Source organism: Nycticebus coucang, chromosome 19, assembly GCF_027406575.1.
Source record: "Nycticebus coucang isolate mNycCou1 chromosome 19, mNycCou1.pri, whole genome shotgun sequence".
NCBI classification, from domain to species: Eukaryota; Metazoa; Chordata; class Mammalia; order Primates; family Lorisidae; genus Nycticebus; species Nycticebus coucang.
In genome coordinates this window covers 59,447,952-59,474,106 of record NC_069798.1, presented here as the reverse complement: position 1 = coordinate 59,474,106, position 26,155 = coordinate 59,447,952, and the positions used below count along the sequence as shown (strand labels likewise).

Below are 26,155 nucleotides of genomic sequence, written 5' to 3'. Positions count from 1 at the left end.
AGACTGTGGTGTTATAAACAAGAGGCTACAGGGTGCCATCATTTACCCCCAAGGAACAGCACCACGGAAAGGCAGCACGGATCTCTCTGCCTGCTGCCTGGGGAGCCCGGGACAAAAGGCTTTTACCATTTTATGGACCCAGGAGCCAAGGAGAGGGACCAGGGAAGAACTAGAAATAGAAATACTAATAGTATAATTGGAGATTACTGCCGGATGGCAGACCATCAAGGGCTGGCCATAAAGATGCTCACAAACAATGGGCACAGATTTGTGGTGAGGGCAGAGGCTAGGAGAGACTCCCCAAACACTCCAAAGCCCAGAATGAACCTTCAGCAAAAATATTCACAAACTACCAGGGACACACACTTTATTTTGTCACTCGAGCCATGCCACAGATTCACTCACGAAGGATTTTAATTAAAGCAAGTTAGACAGAACAGGAAGGCGAGGGTGTGTACAGAGATCATGGGGTAGAGACCCGGCCGCAGAACAAGATGCTGTCGGTTTTGCGGTGCCTGATGAAGAAAAGGAAAGGGTGGTCTACACAGAACATGGGCTCTGGCCTGCTGCACCGGGCATTTCTGACCACTGCAGTCGCCGCAGCAGCCTCTGTGCCTTCCTCGTTGATCTCCACAAAGCACTTGTGGGCGACTTTGGACACGGGCACGTTCTTCTTAGTTGACATTCCAGAAAAGTCAGCCTTGGCTTCTTCAAAAGCGTCAATCATTCCTAAACTTCGCAGGCAAGACTCTAAGTCATAACTCTCCTCCAGCTTTAGTCTGGGAAGGAAAAGCTGAACTCTACTCTCCTTCATGTCTTCTATCCAGACTTTCAACTTCCCATACGTAAGGGATTTTTCCAGCTAGAATAACAAAAAGCCAAATCTTAAAATCTAGTTGACAATAGCCTGACGCCCACCCACCCACTTCTTACATCCTCCCCCCAATGCTGAGCAACTAGACAGTGAGTTCCGATCCAAGGAACCCACAGATATTTTGTTTGTCACAAACACAGAGATTTTCCCCCAAATTCATCATGTGAATATAAGTGTAGAGGGCTAGAAAACACCTAAGATGAGTAGAAATGTTGCATAAACATTATCTGCACCAAACAGAACTCATTTCTAAGGTTGAAAAACATTTGTTGACAATTTAGAAAACTCCAGCAAACTGATCATGTGAGTATTAATAGTCATACAATACACATTACTGTGAGTAGGAGAGATTGTTTAACAAAGGAAAGAGAAACAGAACGGCTCAGAAGCCTGATTCCAAGTTGAATCAGGGGCTGCCCAGGGTTGAAGGAGGGAGGACCAGGTGCCATATGAACATGATGAGAGGCGTGAGAGGGGAGAGAGCAGAAATGGGGATTCAACGAGACTGTTGTTCCTGGCATTCTTGTGTGCCTACCTGTCCTAGACTTGGCTTCAAATCTTCCCAGACCCATCACTCATCCCTCTAATTCACAAGGGACAAAGAAACAAAACAGAGGGACTTCCCCCACTGGCATCTTCCCTTCTCTTTACTAACTGGAGCCCAGACGAGCACTCTTCCCCAGTGATGGTTGTTTTAACGTTACACCTTCCTAATATTTTTTAATAAGTGGTCATGACAAATACCATCCCTGATTTGTGTCAATCATTTCTGATTCCATAGAGAAACCAAGGAAATCAGACAGCCCCACCCTCAACATCCTGGGCCTTGAGAGCTGGGACTGGCTGCTAGCTCTTGATAAATATTTGGTAGCTTAAAGTCAACCATAATGGCAATGTTTGCACCAGGAAAATCAGAAAACTTTTTAACAAAAGCTTCCTCCCAACTCCCAGAGAGCTGGCTTACTAGTACCCTCCCACCTTGCAAGTTTCCTTTCTCCCTTCTGGGATTCCGTTCCTTTTCTGTCACAAGAAGACGTCTCATATCTAAGATAAACTTCCCACCTGCACTTTGGGCCCTTTCTATTCAAAATGAGGTCCGTGGAACAAACTGCAGCATCATCTGCATCACCTGGAATCTTCACCAAAAATGCAGAATCTCAGGCCACACTCCACTGGTTCACGATCTGCATTTTAACAAGCTCCCCAGGATCCTATCAATTAGCACTCATCTTCTGAAACTTTCGTTCCATAATTATGAACCTTCAACCAGCCCCTTCATTCAGAATAAAGAATACTGTTCTCATACTTTGGGAACTCTCTCAATGTCTTCAAATCTTGTCTGCACCTAGATATACACTCAAAAGCAATGAGCTCAGCTGGCCTTGGAGACACTGAGGCTCCTCGCCCAGGGCTCACCACGGCCAGGTCGTCGTCCTCATCCGGGAGCATGATGACCATGCTCATCTCCTGCTCTGCGTACGGCAGCTCCAGCACCTTGGTGTGCATTTCCTCTATATACCCCATTCTAAACTTGGCTTGCTTGAACATCATCTGCACCGTCTTCTTCTCCTAACAGAAACATGAAATTAAAATTAGATTACCCTTTTTCTTCCATTCTTGAGATACTTTGCTAAGAATAATATGTTCCAGCTCCATCCATGTAAACATGAAAGAGGTAAGGTAAGTATCCAATGTACTCAGCCCTACTATGAAGCTAATTTACAGCTTTCACATGAAGGCTATAACCCAACTATAGCACAAGACTATGGGGAAAGGGCCAAGGGAGGGGAGGGGAGGGGGGAGGTTAGGGTGGAGGGAGGGTAATTGGTGGGGCCACACCTACGGTGCATCTTAGAATGGGTACAGGCGAAACTTACTAAATGCAGAATACAAATATCTACATACATAACTAAGTAAATGCCATGAAGGCTACGTTGAACAGTTTGATGAGAATATTTCAGATTGTATACGAAACCAGCACATTGTACCCCTTGATTGCACTAATGTACACAGCTATGATTTAATAATAATAAAAAAAATTAGATTACCCCAACATAAGCACCATTTACTAAAACTAAGACACATCTAACTCCCAGAACCCCTCGGCACACATAATTATTATGTCTACACATTCAGGCCAATACATGGACCATCTTCACTAGTGCATCAAAATATTGACTAAAACGTGCTATTGTTCCAGCAGATCAAATATCACTAGATGAGACAGAATAGTTTGACCGGTATAGAAGGACACAAGTCTCTACATTATTTCTGAAAGAAGTTGTATTTGCTTTCTGGAGAAGATTCAGAGAGAAGTATTCTCTCATGGGCCTTATAATTAAAAAGTAGTTATCCAAAGTAAGAGCAGCATTAACTAACATTCAGGCCCTTGGGATGAAGGATCTTGTTAGAAAAGATGTAGAGGCCAAAGGCAGTTAAATGTTTCCTCTGAAAAGTTGCCTGGTTATATAATTGGCTTTATGACCTTGGTTTTCTGGGGGAGGGGATCATGACAATATTTGCAAGGTCAGCCATTTTTAAAGCTTGTATCAAATATATTTTTAGTTTTCATATTGTCACGCATTTTAGCTTTCATATTGTCACGCAGTATATTGCTATCAGGTTGATAAAGGTCAAATCTCGGGCGAATGACTGTTGGCCCCCAGCCACTCTCATATTCAAAACAGAATACAGAAAAAGCATTTTTAAAGTTAGTCTTAATATCTGCTAACATTTTTCTCTTATCTTCACAACAGCATAGCCTTGGCTTTTAAGGCAATAAGTGAGCATAGTCCTCATTAACATTGCAAAAAGGTATTTAAGTAAATATAGCATAACACAAACATACTTCCAAGGCTTAGAAGAAATTTTCCTCTTATCCAAATCATAGGACCAGAGATAGAAGATCGAGTTAACCAAAGATTAGAAAACAAAACCACCAGTGTAAAAATTATTTCCATTTCTCTCCTCCTTTCTCCAATTAAAGATATTCAGTGATCATTAAATTCATTCAGAAATAGATCAACAATCACAATAGTGTGAAATAAATTATCTTTTCTGTTCATAATCTTTTCCATCTTATATTACATTCATTAAGAAGGCAGCAGTATACCTGAAAATACTTCCCTACCTTGTTGGGTTTTATTTATTTATTTACTTTTTATTTTTTATTAACTCGCAGCTGTGTACATTATTAATACCTTGTTGGTTTTAAACAGCATTCCCTTTGTGTTCTTCCTGTCAAACTGCTCATCCCACTTTCCTTTGAAATAGACGGCATTCACGAGGACCAGCTTAGTCAGTGAGTCGACTTCCCCAGCAGCCAGTATCTCTGAAATCTTACCTGTAAAGAACATGAGAGAAGTGTATTGCCCTTTGGGGGGAAACAAGCATTATTTCACAGAAATCCCTCTGACATATAGAGCCGAGGCTTGCTTAAGAGGTGGAGTGCAGCCTGTCTCTCTGGCCACCTGATGAATTGGAGGGGTGGTGTTCAGCAACATGGTCATGAACAGGGTATCGTGTCCCTTGCGCAACAATGTTGAAGTAGATAGGGCACTCATCATTTTGTTTACCCTCAATTTGTGTATGTAGAAATTTGGAATCAGAGCATTTGCCTGTTTTTCCCAAATTCACACAGGTGGCAAGTGGCTGAGCTAAAAAAATAACCCGTGTGTCTTGATTCTCACTATAGGGCTGTCGACCTTTGCACCACAGCATCTTAACCATACTAGTATCAGCACGTTAAGCCATATAATTATTTGTTGTAGGGACTGTCCCCTTTAACTAGCAGCACTTCCTTCAATTGTGAGTGACAAAAAGATCTTCAGCCATTGTCAAATGTCAACTGGAAGACACCTGCTTCACCACCCCCCAGCCCAGTTAAGGGTCACTGCTCTGTGTCAATCTTCAGCTCTCATTTGGATAAGAGGCTTCCAAAGGCACAGGGGAGCTCTGATCTATCAGTGGGAGGGGGAAGACTGCCTGGAAAGAGTGAATGGGACACAGGAGTGAGAGGGTTGGAGTAGAGTGGCCCACGTTGAGTCATCCAATGAGAGGGAAGACAAGGTGATTCCCGAGGTCATGCCAAATCTAATCTTCTGGGTAAAAGTGCAGGTGTTAAGCTCAGGGAAAGAAGGAAGCAGCCCTGGAGGAGAAGGGACAGGTATAGCAGAGCAAAGCATGCAGAAACTTGGAGGTTCCTCAGTGACTGCATAGTGTTGGATCAACCAGAGAATAAGACGCCACTGACAAATGACATATGAAAATGTGAAAGGCTCTTCCCTTCCATGATAATTGTTTTATAATCACCTTTCGGTATAATCCTGGGCATTACTGCTGCTCAATGCACAGCAGATGTGCCATAGAGATTGAGTGGATGAAATAATGACTGCTGGGTCACTGTAAATGACTTAATGCTGCCACTTTTTAGAAGCATATAAATTACTTAATTACTTGCTATATACACAGAGTGCTTAAAAGCATGCCCTTTCCCCCCTTATACTCAAGTAAAAACCCAGCAGAAATATTTCTAGTGGGGCAGAATGGAGTCTGGACAGGCCCCACGTTAGCTGCACCTCCAGAGTCAGGAGCAAATTCACAAAAGGTCACACTGTAAAAGCAAATGAAACTACAGTCCCTTACAAATGAGGAAGAGGGCTATAGATCAAACTAGACCAAACACATTGCCACAGGCAGATAACACGATAACACAGAGTGTGGCCTAAGCTGCAACCTAATTGAATGTCATTCTGCCTCCGGGCATGGACAGGCCCCCAAGATAAAAGATAAATAAGGCTCTAAAGAGGAAATACGTTTCAAAGATTTTCCAGCACAGTTCAGAAAGGAGGAAGCCTCAGATTTTAACATTAAAGTTTAAGAATTTTTTTAAAAAGCACTGCTTTGTGATCTGATTAGCCCAAGAGGAATAACAGTTTGCACTGCTGGCCTGAAAACCCAGGCAGCACACACAAGCCATGGCAGTGGGTGACAACGGCCACAGCAGGCGGGTCCAGTCTCAGCCAGTCCAGCCTCGTTCCACTGTAATTCCAAGTCCACTAAAGGGAAAACCTCTTACCATTGGTCCTTTTTGTCACCCAGTTATTTATGTGCTTCCTACATTCTTCAGTGTCTTTAGCAAAGGACAGCTCCTCCAGCTCTGCCTGATAGAACTCCTGGCAGGATTCCTTGAAGGTCTGCAAACACAAAACGTTGCATTTGGTCTCACTCAACAAAGGTTTCCGCAACTTTAAACACAAATGCTCACATGATGGGTCACACTGCACTTTAAGATGCATTCATGGAATTGACAAACATGTCTGGGCCCGCTACTGACACCTGACACTTTGCAAGGTGCTTGGCTTGCAGCGGCTCAGAGCCTGATGAGAAAATCAGCTGAGAGCCCAGACACTTATAAGATGTCATGGCTGTCCCCATTCATGTACAAAACAGCCAGGGACCACCCCTTTCAAACACTCTTCATTGACTTTGGTTTTCTGTGTCCCCAGGTAGGCAGTCTCTCTCATTTTTGTATCACCACCAACCAGTGTCTAAAACATATTTTTCGAATGATTGAGAGGCTCCGTAGGGGAACTTGGTTGTCGGGAAACCACGTAGATCTATAAGTGGACAAAGAGGGACACAACGTTTTAGATCTATGTCATCGTGTTCTATTGGGAGGATACGCAGCAAGGAAGGTCTTCCAGGGGTGCACTGTAATGGGCATGGCTGGGTGTGTGTCCAAGTGAGTGCATGTGTGTGTGTGTGAACATGTATGTAGACATGAGTGTGCACATGTGTACATGTCCGTGCTTGTGCATACACATGTGTGTAGATGTGTGCACACATGTGTGGCTGCATACATTTATGATTTGGAAAAACACAATGGTGGGGATGAGCCTTGTAATGTAAGTTGGGGTCTGATCTGTACTCAGTACATTAAAACCTAGATAAGTCACTCCACCAAAGCCTGCCTTCAGACATAATACGCCTGGCAATTGGCTTCCATCCTCTAACCATTCCCTGTTCTCAACTATTTTAATTTCTACTACAGAAAAAGGATGTCGAGGGAAGGCAGAGCTACGCAACTGAGAAACGTGGAGTTTAGTTTCCTGTGTCTCCAATATTACAATATTCAAAGATCAGGGTGATGCTCAGAAATGAACGGTGATGCCACGGGCCTCTTCTGGACTCATCTCCACAGGTAGGTAAGCCCAGAGCAGCGACTTCCATGGGGTAGCACCCACCAGTGGCTGGGACAGAAATAAAGTCTCAGATGAGAACCATCCTAACTCCCAGCTGCTCAAATGGCTAAGCTTGCTATGATAGTTTCATAGTTTCAAGACAGCATCTCCCTGAACAGTATGTGGTATTATTTTTTTGGACCTCATTGCATCATGGCAAGCTTTGACTGTACTAGGGAATTTTGGAAGTATATATTGAACTAAATAGAATCTACTCAGATTTAAAACCCAAGTTTTATGAACAGACTTTCATGTTAGAAAGCTGTGAGCTGTGATGCCACAGCACTCTACTGAGGGTGACATAGTGAGACCGTCTCAAAAAAAAAAAGAGAAAGACTATTCTTTCATTCAGCAGTGTAAATTTCAAAGACAAAGAAGAGGACCAGGGTGGACTTAGAAAGACTAATTAGAAGCAATTAATAGAATTGTAGAATATTTAGTCAGAATTTGAGCCCAAGCAATGCCAGTACTTGGCATTGGAGGCAGAGGAGGAAGTAAATTTAGGAGACTTTGGAGAGACGTTAGGAAAATTTAAAAGGACAGCTGCAGAGGTGTCATTCTAAGCACAATTTTAATGTAGTAGAGTTATTGCCTACTACTTTATTCTCTCCATATTCTCTGCTCTTCTGTAGCTTTTATCTTATTTTCAATTTCTTTTCCATTAATATGGGAGTATTATAATACTTACTGAAAGGAAATCACATGTTTTTTCTCCAAAGAGTTTGTTGGCAATTCTAACCAAGTACTGGGTGCCAGTTTTGTTAACTTCCATGAGAAGGGACTGGAAGCTTTGGTGAACATCTCCGTCTTTTTTCAAGCAAAGTGCCTGGGAATAGAAAACAGCACCAACTTTTAATATTGCCATCAAGGGCTATCTTAAAACAACTCTCTGTATTAAAAATCACACAGTGAACTATCATAAAAGGAGTTTGGTTTAATTGTCTAGCACAGGTTTTCTCAATATGGATACTATTGACATTTGGGGGCAGCTACTTTCCTGTGGGGGAGGGGAGCTGTCCTGTGCATCCCAGGGTATCTTGCAGCATTTCTGGTCTCTGTCCACCAGATGTCAGTAGCACCTCAGGTATGAGAACTAAAACGCTACGGTCTCCCCAGGTGTTCCCAGGAAGGCAAAATCCACCTCCTCCTCCCTGGTGAGAGGCACTGGTTAAGCAGATTTATCCACACCTGCAAGTTATCTGCAATAACTCAGGAGGGAGCAGAACAGAAAAAAAAGGTAGCTGGGAGGAACCTAATATGACCCAAGGAAGGCAAAAACAGCAGATAAGAAAAATGTCTCATCTGCAATTTTACAGTTCTCCAGGCCTGATTATGATTTATAGTTTGCCTTACTTAACAAAGACGTGATTTGCCGGAATGTAATCATGACTTTTCCTACAGAAGATAACTTTATGACTTGATTTCTCGTAAACATTAAAGGAAATGTCCCACACGATTCATTTTTCTACCCATGTCTGCCCTTTCTCCATCGCCAAGGTGCCCCTCCTCCCACCAGCCAGCCACACAGGCTGGACGGAGTAGAGAGAAACCAGCTCCATGGGGGGCACCAAAAAAACCTGCCCTGTGCTCTTCCTTTGCACCAGGCACACATACCTGGGTCATCTGGGCTGCGGTGTTCCCTTTTGCCCCCAACAGGACCATGCCCAAGGCAGAGCTTAGGCTCAGAGGCGAGAAGAAGACGTTGCGTGAATTGTCCTCTTCCCCCAACAGTTTTAGTAAGGCGATGGCAAAAGTGCCATTTGCTTTGCAGAGATTATCCATCAGGGAAGGCCTGGATCAAAGGCACGACACAGAAGCGCATTAACCAAGCCCGCCCGGCTGTCACGCAGTTGTTCCTCCCCCAGTAGACTCCGTGTGGGGAAAGTGGAATAACCACAACCCCCAAACTTCCACTCCTAATCCCCCAGATTTGTGACTGTATTATCTTACCCGGCAATGAGGACTTTGCAAATGCAATTGAATTACGTAGCTTCAGATGTGGAGCTTTAGCTGGTGTAATGAAGTCACAAGGTCCTTACAAGAGGGAATCAGGAGGGTCCAGGTCAGAAAAGGAGGTGCGACAGGGGAAGCAAAGATCAGAGTGGGGTGGGGCCGCTGCCCAAGGATTGAGCCCCCCTCTAGAAGTTGGAAAAAATGAGGAAACAGATTTTATCCTAAAGCCTCCATAAAAAAAAAAACAGAGCTCTCTCTGCTGTACTATTTTGGACTTAACTGAAACTGTATGATAATAAATTATGTTGGTTTTAGTCACTTCGTTTGTGGTAAGGTCTTGCAGCACCAAAAGGAAACTGAAGCACTGGTTTATTTGCAAAATAGCCAATCCCAAGGCCCATAGTGGTACCACTCTTATCAACAGTAGTGCAGATACCCTTGAGACCTATATCCCCCTCCGTCTGTGAAATAGTGGTCAACATGTCTTGGTGCCAGGACCAGTTTCAGACTTTCCATGCATCATCTCATTTCACCCCAACAACAATGCACTGAAGTCAGTGCAGTTAATCGCCTCACTTCGGTAGCAGAAGGCCCCACATGAGGTTTACTAGCTCCTTCCAGATCCCTGGGCTAGTCACTAATGCCTGGAATCCACAGTTCAACTCCAGAGCCTGGATTCTTCACCATTATACAAAATCCTCCTGTTGCTGCTACTTCTCTTTCAGTTTAGGGTCTCTAACATCCTTTATAAAGAATGTTCTAAGAATTATAAATAATTGTTTATAAATAAAAATCATTTCTGTCATCGTGTCTTGTAAAAAGAGATAGATAGATTTCACGGAATTTGGAGGGTTTGTTGAGGATAATCTGATCTAAAGTAAGGAAAACAAACAAAGAGAAAAACGTACTGACTTCAAAAAGATACCCCATTTTTCATAAGAACGGCTGAAACTAGGTTGAAGAGCTGCAAAAAAGAAAAAAAAAAAAAAAGCCCATGGGCATGGGTAAAAAATATAAAGTCCAAGTCTTGGCATCTGGTGAGTATTTTGAATTAGATACATTGACTTTGGATGCATCCTGGCCAAGAGGGCCTTAGAATTATTAACTTGTAATAAAGCTAAATTTGACCAAATGAACAAACTAAAAAGACTTCTTCCTACCTAAGCTCTGGCTTCCTTTTTCTTAAAGCATTTAGTTTAGAAAACTTGTGATTGTAAGTTCTTTGTCTATCTCTTTGAGATGTAAATCATTTTAAAAACTTCTTTCCAGTTCTCCTCTGACAATCTTTCTCTAGGACCCAAGAGCCATCCCTTTGAAATGTAACCATCAGGACTCTTGTAACCTCTTACTGACCTCTCTGTAGGAGGTATGTAGGAGTTTAACCAAGACAGGCATCTTGCTCCCAGCATTAAAAGTAAAAAGGTATGACAAGCTTAATATTAACCAGTATAATTTTAGCAAATTACTATAAGTCCTACAAAAAAAAAAAAAAGTCCTACATTCATTACTTGTTTATTTCTATTAAACCTTATAAAGACCTGGGCTGTCATTTCATAAACTATTAAAGTTCCTCAACTTATCTCAGTTTCCTGAGCCTCTTTGCTATTACGATTGAGGACATTTTGGAAAATAAAATGACAAATCATTACTCATGATTCTACAACCCAACAAACTATTGTTTCTATTATTTTGCCCTTTATAAGATAGATGCTTGTATATTTTTAATTCAAAACTTTTAAAGCCAAACAACAAAATATATGTTTCAGTTTAGAAAATTAGCAACTAAACAAAACAAAAAGTACGGGAAGCTCCATCTAAAGATATAAATCATCACACATGCATTTGTTTCCATAAACAAATGGAGCATCACATGATCTTTCTTCTTCAGGTTTCCCAGTGGACTGCAAATGCTTGGTACAGCAGCTTTGAAAGTGTATCTCCTTAATGGAGAGCTGGTGGGGGGTGTCTTCTGGGTCTCTTGAGACAAGAAAAAAGGGGAGTTGGGTATGTGGGACGGGATGGGGAGGAATAACTGTGCCAAGCAGAGCATCTTCACTATTGAATGTTTTGTTTAAAGCTTCCTCCTAAGATATTTAAGAGAATTGTCTGATTTAAACAGCATAAGATATGTAGTTATATTTTAATAAAGTATAAAGGCAATGCTCTAAACATAGAATAACAGCCCAAATTAGTGCAAATTGTTTGAACTTTGAAATAAATGTGTTAAAATGTCAACCAAGAAAATATCATCATGGTATAATTTGCACAACAGAACTGTATAATTAACAGGTCATGTATTGGAGAAAAAGATGTAAAAGTTCCTCACGACCCTCATATCACAAAGCTTCCCCAGAGTTTGCACCCAAAGCCCTGGCGGTAGATGTTGGGAGTCCCGGGTGTCTGTGCAGTCAAGTGCCTGGCACAGCAACCCTACTCAGCAACCCCACCTTACACTTGAGAATATTTCAGAAATTTGGAAACAGTCAGACTTCATGGAACCAGGCCTACCAGACAAACCCACAGAAAAAGAGACTTTGACAAACTGAATGACAGTGATGCAAATAAATTCGGATTTGATCCTACCTTTGCATAAGAGCAGATTTGAACTCAGAGTGAGGCAGGCAGGCAATCACGTTGGGGAGGAGATATATGGAGGGAGGCAGAGAGACAGGGAGAGAAAGAGAGAGAGAGACTGATTGATTGTCCTGTCTGAAAATGGAAAGGAACAGACTGGCCTGTTGCATCAATCTCACATCACATTTTAACTGCCCTTAATTATAAACTGCTACCTCTGGCTTCTTCCATCTTTTCCCCTTCTTTTATCTCACTTCCTCACATCCGTGCCTTTTCAACATCCAGGTGCTCACTATTTCCCACTAGTATCTACTCCATAGTAGCTCTCTCTCACACACGGACAACCTCAGGAAGTGCCTCTGCTCACACCAACAGTCAGGCAGGGGCAGAAACCAGGAGTCAGAATGGTGCTCCATCTCAATTCCACATCAATGCTTTTGAAAGGGCTGCAACTTTAAACAAAATGGCCCTTACTCAATAAATCTAAAAAAGAATTCATTGTAATCTAATACAAAATAATACATTTAGGTGCCAATGCCCCAATGAGACTGGGTTATAAAAAGTTGTGATTTCGGGCAGCGCCTGTGGCTCAGTGAGTAGGGCGCCGGCCCCATGTGCCGAGGGTGGCGGGTTCAAACCCAGCCCCGGCCAAACTGCAACAAAAAAATAGCCGGGCGTTGTGGCGGACGCCTGTAGTCCCAGCTGCTCGGGAGGCTGAGGCAGGAGAATCTCGTAAGCCCAAGAGTTAGAGGTTGCTGTGAGCCGTGTGACGCCACGGCACTCTACCCGAGGGCGGTACAGCGAGACTCTGTCTCTACAAAAAAAAAAAAAAAAAAAAAGTTGTGATTTCGAGTCAATCAAATGAATTGGCATTAAACTAGTTTTTCTTCTACAGGTGAACAAACACAGTGACAAGACACATACTGTCCACAGGACTCACAGGAAAAGTGGCAGAATGACCTTCACAAGCAAGCCTTCTGCCTCCAAGGGGTAACATCATTGCCTCAGGGACCTTTAATGCCTGTGAAGTCCCTACCCCCTCACACCCCCAAGGCCTAAACTCCTTCAGAAGTTACTTTATTCAAAGAGATTTATGAAGAACAACCCCTACCTGCTTGGGAAAAGAAAATGAAAAATAAATGCTACTATTACTGACCAGGATCTCACACCCTAGAGGAGACACGTGCAGAAATGCCTAGTTTCTAAAGATCCACGTGCTCCGTAATGGGAATTACATTAGATGACTAATGTAGTTAGACATTATCATTAGACGACTAGAAACCAAATTACGGGGTTATTTACAAAGTGCCAAGGAAGCTCCCAGAAAATTTTTTTAAAAATTCTACAGAAGGGGCGGCGCCTGTGGCTCAGTCGGTAGGGTGCCGGCCCCATATACCGAGGGTGGCGGGTTCAAACCCGGCCCCGGCTGAACTGCAACCAAAAAATAGCTGGGCGTTGTGGCGGGCGCCTGTAGTCCCAGCTACTTGGGAGGCTGAGGCAGGAGAATCGCTTAAGCCCAGGAGTTGAGGTTGCTGTGAGCTGTGTGAGGCCACGGCACTCTACCGAGGGCCATAAAGTGAGTCTCTGTCGCTACAAAAAAAAAATTCTACAGAAGGTGGCACCTGTGGCTCAGGGAGTAGGGCGCTGGCCCCATACACCGAAGGTGGAGGGTTCAAACCTGGCCTCGGCCAAACTGCAACAATAACAAAAAATAGCTGGGCGTTGTGAAGGTGCCTGTACTCCCAGCTACTCGGGAGACTGAGGCAAGAGAATCGCTTAAGCCGAGGAGCTGGAGGTGGCTGTGAGCTGTGACGCTACAGCACTCTACCGAGGGCGACACTGGAGACTCTGTCTATTAAAAAAAAAAAATTCTACAGAAACACGGAAACACTTTCCAGAGAAGCTGCCTTTCAAAGGGTGGGCAGGAGTTTTGCAGGTGGGGAACAGTAGGACCTGAATTTTAGGCTGAGAAATTGGCAGACACAGGGAATGTGGCAGGAAGGGTCTACTTGGGGCACCGGGAATGATGGGTCCTCTAGGCCAGGCTTAGGAATGCCAAATGTTTTTTAAACAAAGGCCTTACATTAGTGTGTTGTGGTTTTAGAAAGATGGCGGGGGGGGGGGGGGGCGGCGCCTGTGGCTCAAAGGAGTAGGGCACCAGCCCCATATACCGGAGGTGGTGGGTTCAAACCCAGCCCCCGACCAAAAACTGCAAAAAAAAAAAAAGGAAAAAGAAAAGAAAAGAACGAAATAAAGATGGCGTGGCTCCCGAGTAGTGTGGAAGGGGAATGGGGACCTGGCTGGGGACCGCACTGCCGTGGGCCAGTGGCTGCTGGATGCCGAGGAGCACGCAATGGATGGAGTGGTGGAGGTGGAACCTGCAGGCCTCGACCAGGGACAGCTAGCAGGGACAGCTAGCAGGAGGGTGAATAGTAGCCGTAGGCTCCCAGCTAAATTCACAGTGAGGGCCGCAGCTGCGCCCTGAGCGGGGCGGGGGTTGGGAGGAGGGAGGCGGCGTAGGTGGAGGAGCAGTCCCCGCAGCCCCCCAGTTGAGGGGAAGCATCCAACGCAGAAGAAAATTAAGACAAAGACATGAAAGGACAGGCAGGGAAGAGGGAGAGGGAAGGCGAAAGAGAGACCGCAACTGTTCAAGCTGTACCGCCGAGGGGCAGGCCTGTGTGCCCCCGGGGACGCCCCCCAGCCCCGGCTCCTCCCGGAACCTGCCCAGGGCCCCAGACGATCCCACTAGGCTGCCGCTCCGCGCGGCCTGCCTTCTGCCGCGCGCCGCTCCTCCCGCTCACCCTCCCCAAAGCCGGGCCGCCCATCTGCGGCGGCCTAACCCAGGCTGCTGTGGCCCCCACTCCCACGGTGTCAGCAAACCCACGGCCGCGGCATCCACGCGGCGGGACGAGTGGGGACACGCCCCCCCCCCCACCAGCTCCGCGCCCCGCGGTCTCGCGCAGCGCGGCTCCGCCAGCCCGCGGCCTTCCCCGGACTCACACAGGACCCGGGCAGCGCCAGGCTGGAGGCCGAGGCCGCAGGGCCAGGAGAGACCCCGAGACCCCCTCGGCTCGCCTCTCGGCTCACCCGCCTCCGTCTTTCTCCTGATTCTCCCTTTCCTCCCTTCCTCCGCTTCCTCTCCTTCCTCTCTCCCGCGCTCCACTGGAGCCCGGGGGAACAGGTGTCCCGGTGGGAACCGAGGGCGCGCGTACCTCCCCCGCCCGGTACCTGGGAGATTCCCGCCGCCGCCGCTATTCCTGCTCTGTGGAAGCTTCACGTCCGCCGCGATCACAGCAAGGCTTCCGGCCAATGACTCGGAACAGTCAGGTCTGCGCGATCTCAGACTCCAACACCCAGCGCTGGAGCCTGGGAGGAGCCTCGCAGGCCCTGCCCCTCAGCCGGCGCGGGCGGAGGCTGGTGGCCTCTGCCAAACAGCTAGCAGGGGACGAGGGAGAGAGGGGGTGGGTGTCTGCTCCTTGGAGGGTGGTTGTGAAAGGCTTTAACCCAATTCAATGGTTTGTTTTCCTGGGTTAGTTATGTGCAGTATTCGCCTTGGTGTGTGTATGCAAGAGCGGTTTCAAAATTGGAACGTAAAGCTGAAAATTAAAGACAAAACCGGAGGTTAAAGTTTCTAAAGTGGGCGGTTTTCAAACTGTTTTGACGGGGCACCCATCAATACAATTTTTGACACCCACGCCCAGTTGCTCTCTATGATTTTATAGATGAGAAAGTGCTAAATACTAATATAAACGCTCTAAGATGCATTAAATAGAAATGTTAAAGAATGAGAAAGAAAACCCTTTTATTAAAAATACATTTGTGCTCACACAAATAATTTTAAAAAATAAAAACAGCAGTGTAATTTAAAGACATTTGTGTTTGCTTTTATCTTAGTTTAACGCTGTGAAACAGTCATTCGAAAACCAGGCTTTAAGTTTGGTTTATTTCTACACTTGGATTTCTATCTGTCACAGGGAGAGCTCTCAGGAGCCTGCCGTTTAAACTGTAGACATTACTTGCGTACCACTGCACATCTCTCAGAAACCTGGTGAGTCCCTCACCAGTTCTCTTAACTAAAAGATCCAAAAATTTATCATTTCTAACATTTTGGGATCCTCCTGTCCATACAGTTCTCCTAACGCAGGCCAACCCATTCTCTATTCTGAAGTGCAAATGAACATTCTAATTCTAATCATGCCACACCTCAGTTTATAATCCTTTATAACTGCAGTAGGTTCCCAGCCTCCCCACACACACACCTGCTACCGTCTCCGACTCCCATTGGTGGAGGACCTGGACGAGGTGGCCTATTAAGAACCAGACTTCACAGCAGGAGGTGAACCACAGGGAAGGGAGCAAAGCTTCATCTGTATTTACAGCCAGCCATTCCCCATCACTCACATCACCCTGTGAACCCTGCCTCCTGTCAGACTGGCAGCTACATTAGATTCTCATAGGAGCACACCCGCTATTATAAACTGGCATGTGAGGAATCTAGGTTGCATGCTCCTTAAGATAAGAATCTAATGCTTGATGGTCTGAGATGAGCGGAGGTGGTAATCTAGCACACGGGAGCAGCTGCAAATGCGGATTATCATTAGCTGAGAGGTCTGATTGCACAGAGATCATAAGCAGATTCATACCAAAACCATCCCCCCGGCGCCCCAATCCATGAAGAAATTTTCTTCCATGGAACAAGACCCTGGTGCCAAAAAGCTTGGGGACTTCTGCTTTATAACATCCCTTTATCCTAAAGAAAAATTGCAAACTGTCAAACAAGGAGTATCAGCCCTTAAAGTCTTATTTCTCTCTTTGTTTCTGTATAGCCATAGCAAATTATTTGTAATCCTTCATGTCCTCTACTTATATACATACAGCGCCTGGAATGTTATCTTGTCTTTCAAAATTCAGCTCAAACACCATCTCCTGCAAGAAACTTTCCCAGAGCTCTCCAGGTCACGTTTGTTACTTCCGCTTTTTAAAGTTCCAATCATACTCAGTTTGCACACCCCAAAGCAATTAAATCAGGATCTAAGAGAAACAGGGAGAGAACAGAAACAGAATTTTATAAAGCGCTCCAGCTGACTCCAGTGTAGAATCCTATCTGTAACTATTCCCAGAGAATTTCTCCTCAATAATCCCGGTGCAGCATGAACCCCCATCTTTTCTCCACATTTTTGAAAACTGAGGATTGCTGAGGACTCACATTTGAACTACACCCAGACTTTTCAGCTCTGCCAGTTGGAAATCATCAAGGTCACTTCCCCTTATGCACCCATTTCCACTTGTTGGTCAGAACTAGATCCAGACTTTGAGCCTCACTTGCTCCATCCACTTCTTTTTCTCTTTGACCAGCAAAATAGATTTCAAATGATACAGAACCTGGTGGCACCCCAGCCAGCTCAATGCAGCTGGAGGGGTCGGGGGTGGACTGGCTGCCTCCGCCTTGGTGGTACTGGTGCCGTGGCAGCCAGCAGAGGAACCAGCGGGCTGGAGCGTAGGCAGGGGCGCCCACAGGAGACCCCAATAGCTGGAGGGGCCAGACAACTGCTGGGGAGACACCAGCACCTTAGGTTTTCCTCACCTTGCACTTACAGCTAAATAGGGAACCCCCCATTTCCTAGGCCTGGTTAATTTCATGTAAGTTTCCTAGGCTTGGAAATGAAAGGGATTGTAGCCATTCATGTGTGACCCAGACACGCTGTCCCAGACATGACTCAGACATGTCTCAGACACAACGCAGACATGTCCCAGACACGCTGTCCCAGACATGCTAAATGTAAGTACGAGGGCCCCATGCTACTACATATACCCCTAGACAAATAGCCAGCAGTCAGTGAGACAGAGAGAGCTTTTCTCTCCGGACTTGGGTTTTCTCTCCCTTCCGGGAGCTTTGGTGTTTTTGTATTCTTTTTTGAAAATAAATCCTGTCTTACCACTGATCTGCGGTCCGCGGATTCATTCTTCAAATCACTAAGACCAAGAACCTACTGAAGATGAAATTCCAGTATCAAAAATATGATAAATGGGTGGCACTCATGGCTCAGTAGGTAGGGCGCCAGCCCCATATACTGGCAGGTTCCAACCGCCCAGCCAAACTGCAACTAAAAATTCCTGGGCGCCTATAGTTCCAGCTACTAGAGAGGTTGAGGCAAGAGAATCGCCTAAGCCAGAGAGTTGGAGGTTGCTGTGAGCTGAGACGCCACAGCACTCTACCAAGGGCGATAAAATGAGACTCTGTCTCTTAAAAAATAAATAAATAAAATATGACAAACATTTCCCTCACCCCCCATGAAACCTCCAACAGATCCCTGCTTGTTTGAAGTTCCTTACCAAGGATATAACTTGATCAATGAGGGTTTGAGTTATAAATATAAGTATCTCAGATAGAAAAAAAACAGCAATGGAAGTGAAGAGAAGCACGAGATGGCATCATACTACTGGAGAACCACGACCAAATAGGCCTGCAGAGGCTTGGAAGGAGGCATTTCACCAGAGTCATGAAAGGCTTTATGGGTTTTTTCTTTCCCATGTGGACAATGGAGGATCACCAAAGGATTTTAAGCTGGGACAAAACATGGTCATTTTACAAAGATCCCTTGGCTGCATTGTGGAGGGTATTTTGCAGGAGGTTGCTATCACATGCAGTGAGATGTTAAATGGACAGAGCATGGGTGAGAGAGAGGAACGCTGAAATGACACTGAGACAGGATATGGCTTTGAGGAACATCTCGGAGATAGAGTGAGCATGACCTCTTGGGCCATGAAAGAATCAAAGATAAATTCAAAGATAAATGAAATTAATTCGTGGAATAATACAATGAAATGTGGAACTTGTCTGTTGTCCCACGGAAGGGATGTTTTCTCAAGTCTGTATTCATGAAGATTAGCTGTATTTTCTTTCTGAGAAGAGGCTATTTAAATGCTGGATCCTCAAAGGCAACCCATCCATCAAGGTAACCACAGACTGCTTTCAGAGTGAGCCTGAATAGGCTCCCCACTTTCAGAGCCTTGTCTCTGGACCACTGGTGAGGCTGCAGGTATCTGATGAGAAGGTTCCAGACCATATCATTCAGAGTTTCAGAAACTATCTTCTGCTTCATCTCCTATGTTCTCTCTTCATACCTAATTTTTCACATCTCTTCAACCAATGCTGGGGGGTATGTGTTGGATCTCATTTTATGATTCAGCCTTGACCTAGCTTTGCAGTTCCTGTTGGCTCCTGACATTGTGAACTTGAGAAAGGGCACACTCCTATTCTACTCTCAGTCTGGGCTACCAGCATCTCCAACTTGGACTTCCACTGGTCCAAGAGGGGCATGGAACCTAAGCATAATTGGATTTTCTAGGGTGGTTCGAGATCTCTGTACTCCATGTTGTTAAATTAATGAGTGTTCCACTTCAAAGAGTATCAGGGGGATTCCAAAATGTTTACACCCAGTGACTGACCACATCCAGCAATGGCCACTCCATACATGCCCTGACACATTCTTTCATCCCCCCATGAGATTCCTAGAACACTTTCCTCCTTCAAAACTCTGCTGAGTATATGCCAATAACAGCCAGGATAATCAAGGACATAATTCCCTTCACAACATCTTCAAAAAAATTAGAATACCTATGAATATGTATAACAAAAGGGAACCTCAACAAAGAACCATATGAAACCCTAAAAAAAGAAATAGCAGAAGATATTAACAAATGGAAGAACATACCAACCATGCTCATGGCTGGGAAGAATCAACATTGTGAAAATATCTGTACTACCCAAAGCAATTCACAAAGTCAGTGCACTTCCTACTAAAATACCATCATGATACTTTCAAGATTTGGAAAAAAAGATCCTTCATTTTGTATGGAACCAGAAGAAACCCTGTATAAAAACAAAGCGGGGGCAGGGAGGGAGTTATCACCAGACTTTCGGCTATACTGCAAGGCCATAGTGATCAAACCAGCATGGTATTGGCACAAAAATAGAGACATTGACATTTGGAGTGGAATAGAAACTGTGAGATGAAACCAACATCTTATAGCCACCTAATCTTTGATAAACGAAACAAGAACATACACTGGGGAAAAGAATCCCTATTCAATAAAGGGTGTTGGGAGAATTGGATATCCACATGTAAAAAACTGAAACTGGACCTGCACCTCTCACCACTTACAAAAATTGCTTCAAGATGGATAAAAGATTTAAATCTAAGACATGGCAATTGCAACAACAACAAAAATAAACAGATGGGACTTAAACTGAAAGCTTCTGTATAGCTAAGGAAACAACAAACAAAACAGACAATCTTCAGAATGGGAAGATATATTTGCATATTATGAATCAGACAAAAATTTGATAATTAGGATAGATAGAGAATTCAAATTAATCAATAAAAAAAAGACCCAATAATCAATATATCACTGGGCAAGAGACATGAATACAACTGTGTCTAAAGAAGATAGATGAATGGCTAACAAACATATGAAAAAATGCTTATCATTCTTAATCATTAGAGAAATGCAAATAGCAACTACCCTGAGATATCACCTAACCCCAGTGAGGATGGCCCACATCATAAAGTCTCAAAGCTGCAGATGCTGGCATGGATGTGGAGAGAAGGGAACACTTTTACACTGCTGGTGGGACTGCAAACTAATACAACCCTTTTGGAAGGAAGTATGGAGAGCCCTCAAAGAACTCAAACTCCCATTTGATCCTTCAATCCCATTGATACTGGAATTTCGTCTTCAGTCGGTTCTTGATCTTGGTGATTCCAAGAATGAATCTGAGGACCACAGATCAATGGTAAGACAGGATTTATTTACAGAAAAGAATACAAAACACCAAAGCTCCCAGCAAGGAGAGAAAACCCAAGTCGGGAGAGAAAAGCTCCCTCTCTATCTGTCTGTCTCTGGGCTCTTTGTCTAGGGCAGTGGTTCTCAACCTTCCTAATGCCCCGCGGCCCTTTAATACAGTTCCTGTGGGTCCTGTGGGCTGAGAACCGCTGGTCTAGGGGTATATTATAGTCGCATGGGGCTCTCTGTAGTTACATTTAGTGGGGCTCGGTAGTTACATTTGCATGTCTGGGACATGTCTGGGTTGTGTATCTGTCCTGAATGAGTGGTTACAATCCCTTTCACGCCCAGGCCTAGGAAATGAGGGTCTGCTCAGCTGCAAGTGCAAGAGGAGGGAAACCTAAGGTGCTGGTGTCTCCCAGCAGTTGACCGGCCCCTCCGGCTACTGGAGCCTCCTGCAGGGCCCTCCTAACTAAGTTCCAGCCCGTTGGTTCCTCTGCTCACTGCCACCGCACCAACTCTGCCCAGGCGGAGGCAGCCGATCTGCCCCTCCCCCTCCACCCCAGCTCCACTGAGCTGGGGTGCCAAGTGTCCTGTATCAACTCTCCCTCTCCCAGTAGAACTTCTAACTGCTGTTAGGGAAAAATGACAAAGATTCATCTAACTGCTTCCTGCTGAATCGGGTGATGACAGAGGTGGACAGTTAAGGTTTCTCTGGAGGGAGAGCAATCCAGGGGTCTACGATAGAAATCAGTTCTTGGACTGGAACCATCTTTACTGTGTGTGGCTTGATGACATTTCTGGAAGACACGAATCTGATTAGCACATTAAAAGGTAAGGGTAGAACAGTGAGAGGAGGGGGTTAATTACAGAGTCAGGTTAGAAGAACAAGGTCAGTGATGTTAACAAGAAAACTACATTAACATTTTCCTTACTGTCTCCTAAACAATAACTTTAAATTTTCTTTAGGCTCCTAAGTGTAGGTGGACTGTGGTTGATTCTCTTCCTGGTCTGCTTCTGTAGAAGGTGGTGGGTTCCAGGATTTTACTCGTGAATGATGTATCCAGGAACCTATTCCCATAACTTTAACAGCTGTAGAAGCTTTGAAAAAGACAAGACAACAGAAAACGGACCTTCCCAAGTTGGGGTTAAGGAAGGTGAATTAGACGGAAGAGTTTTGATCATGACGAGATCTCCAGGAGAGAAAAGCTCCTTTAGTGTTGAATGTGAAAATGTAGTTGGGAGGTTTTTAAGAATTTGTTGAAATGTAGCTAAAGAAATAATATTTTTTACTAATTCTTTAGTTTCTTGATCTAATAATAAATTGTTAGTTAAAAAGGGTCTTCCACATAATAATTCGAATGGGCTACAACCAAGTTTCTGAGGTAAATTTCTTATTCTAAGGAGAACAATGGAAAGCAATTTAGTCCAGGGGAGATGAGTCTCTTGAGTTAACTGTCCTTTGATTTTATCATTCATTTTTTCTACCTTCCCTGAGGACTGGGACTCCAAGAGCAGTATAGACGATATTTTATGCCTAGGGCTTTAGATATTCCCTGTATAACAGCTGCTTTGAAGGCCAACCCATTATCACTTTGCAAACTTCTAGGGAGTCTAAACCTGGGGGATAATCTCATGTACTAAAGCCTTTATAACTTTCTGGGGCTTTTCTGTCCTACAAGGGAATGCTTCAACCCAATTAGTAAAAGTATCCATAAATACCAGCAAATATTTTATACCATATACCTTAGGGAGATGAGTGAAATCCATTTGCCAGTCTTTACCTGGATATTTACCTTGTTTCTGTATACCTGGGGGAGTTAGATGGTCATTTGAAGGATTGTTTCTCTCTTAATTTCATGTCAATCCCAGTGTACCAAGTACCGCCAGGATGCAGTAAACCCAGGACACAATGCAAACATTACTTACCACATCAGTCCTACAAACCACAATAGAAAGGCAGCTTAGGGCCACATTTCTGTCATAAAATGCAATTAGACCCTAGGACCTAACATGCGGACACCTGACCTAGTTTCCCCTTAGCATTTGAGTATTCCTGACAGCATCTGAATACTAATTTTCTATAACTTTTGTTTTCAAAGATATAAGAGGGGCTGGGGAGAGAAGAAATTAATTTAAGTGCCAATTTTATCTAACACACCGAAATCTCAATATGATTAAAATGTCCTTCATCTCCTCTTAACTTAAGGGCAACAAATATTTCAAATTTTTTATCCAGAATTTTAATAGAAACAAGAGTTGCAAGATCTGGAATATCCCTCACAATTATCTTTGCAGGCCTGAATAACCTCAACGTGCTGCGATGTTGGCCAAATTCGGGAGGCCAGAGCAGGTTGTGAAGCTCAGATGCTTATTCTTTGAAAGAGTGCTTTGAAAGAGTAAAGGTCCATCACTTATTTCTTGCTTCATCTATTTGAAATGGTTATGGTTCTATGTTTGTTGCCATTTCTTGTGTATGTATGTTTATTTCTTTGCATTGAAAGATTAGTTATTTCAATTTTATGTTTGGATTTTTTTTATTTTTATTAGATGCATTTGCTTAAAGATTTTTAGTAATATACCTGTTATTTTTTCTTCCTTTCTTTTTCATTCTTTGTTGCTTTCTTCTTTTTTTTTCTTTCTTTTTATTTTATTTTATTTTTTGACACTAGGGTCCTATCTTCTTTTCACCACTAGATGGTGCCTTAAGCCCAGGTTTGCCTCAGCTCTAGTAAACAACCAGAGGTTGCTCACTTTGATCTGCTCTAGGGGAAGCCCCCAAAGGCGAATCCAAGCAGTGTGCAAAGACTTAGGGGTTTGTGGTGATGAGACCTGTGTAACCAGCCTCCTAAGTCAGGGTGCTGCTTAACAGCCACTCTGATTTGCCACCTCTTTTGGACAAGTTACAGAGTTTCCAGGGCTGGGGATGGCGGTCCTACTAACCCTCTTTGTGTCTAGCTGTCCTCAGGGGTATTTCTTCCTTCAGACATTTCTGGTGCTTCCAGTGGGTTGAGGTGGAGATAGGTGTCTTGCTGCAGAACCCAAAGGATGGCTGGGAAGCTTGTCCACCTTGATCTCACTTCTTCCAGCACAGAAACTGTGAATCAGGGGGATATTTTCTGCCAGCTTGGTGCAGGACAGATCAAGAGCACTAAGGGTACTGTGGGATGTTGACTTGGAATATTTCAGCAATGCATAATAATTATATTTAAGAAAATTTTTATTTTGCAATAACTTTAGATCTACAGAAAAGGTGCAGAAATAATACAGTGAATTTTCATATACCCCTAATATAATTTCCCCTAATACAAACATCTTACAGTACAATGGTACAATTGTCAAAACTAAGACAACAACATTAATACATTGCTATTAACTAAACCACAGATTTCATTTACATATCACTAGTTTTTCCATTAATGTGAATAGAACTATTTTTAAATAATCAATAGGAAAAAAAGAATTGAATTTTCCAGTGATAATTTATGAACCACCAAAATGATATTCTTGAGTAAATTTTTCCTTATAAATATCATATCTCCTGTACATTTTTTTCACTAAATGATGTATGTGAAATATGATAAGTGACAATGACAACACAGTGAACAAGCATCTCAAGAATTGCAAGTCATTCAAGTGAAGGACATAGTTCTTCTGAAATGTAAATGAATGTTACATTGATACAAAGGATTAAGTGGTAAAAATAAAAAATTATTATTCTCTCTAGCTGACAGGATCGCTAGAATGCATTATTTCAAGATTTATTTACATAAATTCAAATATGGAAAAATCTAGTCTACAAGAACGTTTTTGAGAAAATTGGGTTTGTCCATCTTATGATGTATTTTTCACACTGTAAGATGATCCTATTTGATGATGAGAGATGCAAGGTTTACGGGGAGCAGAATCTTCCATAAAAGAGGATGCTATTGGTTTTGTTGTGCCTGATGAAGAAGAGGAATGGGTGATCTACATTGAATTCAATGGAGGGGAGTTTAATTCGAACATCCACCTCACTCCCTGTGCCAGCTGCAGCCTCAGTACCTTGTTCATTTATTTCCACAAAAGCCTTGTGGAAAACATTGGACAGATATAGGTTTCTCTCTAAAGACATTCCTGAGAAATCAGCTTTGCTCGGGTTGAAGGCATCACTCATCCCCATACTGCTCAGAGTTGACTTGAGGTCATAACTCTCTTCCAGCTTGAACTTGGGCAGAGACAGCTGTACGTCATACAACTCCATCATGTCTGCGCTGGTCCACTCATTCAGCTTCTCATAGGTGATGGCCTTTTCTAGCTGCAAGTTTGGAAGTAAGAAACAAAGAATCAGTAATTCCAAACTGCAGTGAGACATAGTAGTTGAATAAGACCACCTAGAAATTACATGAACTGTGATCATTCCTATTACCCAGAGTAACAAAACACACATTTGGAAATCCTTTGGCTGTGTGATGAGAGCTTTCACAATGTTGACTTTCGCGATTTTTGTCTTGCAGATTAATAGCTTTCAGGATATAGAAGAATTAGACTTTGATTCAAAATGGAAGTACTTCTACAGTAGTATGCAAAACATCAATTCTATACTCAAATACGTCAAAGTAAGAATACATTTAGATGTATTCATTCTACACAAATGCACATGCTCTAATGTAGCCTCAATGTAACTTCAAGTGCCGTTAACTTATGTTTAAAGAAGCTTTCTTAGAGTCCATAAGAAGGGATGTTCCTTTAAGATACTCCAAGCTGATTAGCAAACTAGTCAAATGGGAAGCAAACTCTGCAAACAGAGTCTGGCTGTCTGTGGAATGTCCTGGAAGGGACCCTGGAAGTGGAAAACAAGATAAGTTGATGAGCATTTCAGTTACATGATGCACCTGTTTTCTCAGACAGATGGCTGAATAAGTTTTTGTTACTCTACATGGCTTCTTTGTACTCTTATCATGTTAACCATTGGTTGCCAATTACGTATTACTATTAGAATACGTACATGTAGAACTTAGGTTGTTAAGAGTATATAAGCTTGTAAGAAATAAACTAAGGTCGCTGTATGACAGAGCGAGCAGCAGCCTCCCCCTTTTCAGACATTTCAGTGCAGATTTCTTCCTCTGCGGCACCGATACACACAACACTCTATGTTGACGTTGCATACCAGGCTATGAAAAAATTGATTTCATCAACATGGGAAGTAGTTCTTTGCAAACAAAATCTGGGCTAAAATACAATGTCTAGAAGATGGCTGACTGAAGCCAGCTTTCCACAGAGGCTCCCATCCAGAAGGAGAGTTAAAGGACCGAAATTTAGCAAGTAACCTGGTGGATTAGAGCTGCACCAAGAGAGAAGGTTGAAGAACACACATCAACCCCACTGAGGCAAGCTGCGACCCCAAGGATACAAATAAAAGGTACAACATCCATCACCAAGCAGATGGGAGTTCCCTCCCCCATGAAAACAGCTTGGAGTGCCCACAAACAAACGAGCAGAGTTCAAAGGTACTCTCACTCCACTCCACGGGAGACACCCTCTAAAACCTGGACCTACCTCCCCTACTAGGGTGCCATGGTGTTCTCCTGCCAGCCATAAAACTGTATAAAACTGTATATATTCTCTACCTGCAACTCTGAGCTCCCAGCACTCCCCTCCACTCTCACTCTGAGGTCTGGTGGCCTGTCCCCCAGGAGACCAGATTCTCGAAGGGTGATTTCTTGAGGGGTGTGGACAGTGCCTA

General features: G+C 43.7%; 2 protein-coding genes across 3 annotated transcripts in view; both read right to left on the bottom strand.

Annotated features, from left to right (window-relative positions):
* Positions 1-332: 332 nt before the first annotated feature.
* Positions 333-15,046, bottom strand: LOC128572014 (serpin B8-like). Of its 2 annotated transcripts, XM_053571913.1 has the most exons (8): positions 14,872-15,046; positions 9,067-9,150; positions 8,731-8,908; positions 7,805-7,942; positions 5,952-6,069; positions 4,075-4,217; positions 2,291-2,443; positions 333-862 (listed from the first exon to the last, which is right to left on the bottom strand). In XM_053571913.1, the coding sequence occupies exons 3-8, from the start codon at positions 8,896-8,898 to the stop codon at positions 464-466; spliced, it is 1,119 nt and encodes a 372-aa protein (XP_053427888.1). In that variant the 5' UTR covers positions 8,899-8,908; positions 9,067-9,150; positions 14,872-15,046; the 3' UTR covers positions 333-463. The 2 variants fall into 2 exon arrangements, with proteins under 2 accessions (XP_053427888.1, XP_053427887.1); XM_053571912.1 differs by lacking the exon at positions 9,067-9,150 and having other exon boundaries at positions 14,872-15,040.
* Positions 15,047-23,653: 8,607 nt separating this feature from the next.
* Positions 23,654-26,155, bottom strand: part of SERPINB10 (serpin family B member 10) — a 28,210-nt gene continuing 25,708 nt past the window's right edge. Inside the window, exon 8 of the mRNA XM_053571588.1 lies at positions 23,654-24,727. Within this exon, the coding sequence (XP_053427563.1) occupies positions 24,323-24,727 (405 nt within the window). The 3' untranslated portion in view covers positions 23,654-24,322. The remainder of the gene's footprint in view (positions 24,728-26,155) is intronic.

Coding starts and splice junctions, on each gene's coding strand:
- LOC128572014 (XM_053571913.1), bottom strand. CDS start 8,898: ATGGATAATCTCTGCAAAGCAAATGGCACTTTTGCCATCGCCTTACTA. Junction 6,070..7,804: donor AAACATGTGATTTCCTTTCA/GTAAGTATTATA, acceptor TTGTGTTTGCAG/ACCTTCAAGGAATCCTGCCA. Junction 863..2,290: donor AGGACGACGACCTGGCCGTG/GTGAGCCCTGGG, acceptor TTGTTATTCTAG/CTGGAAAAATCCCTTACGTA.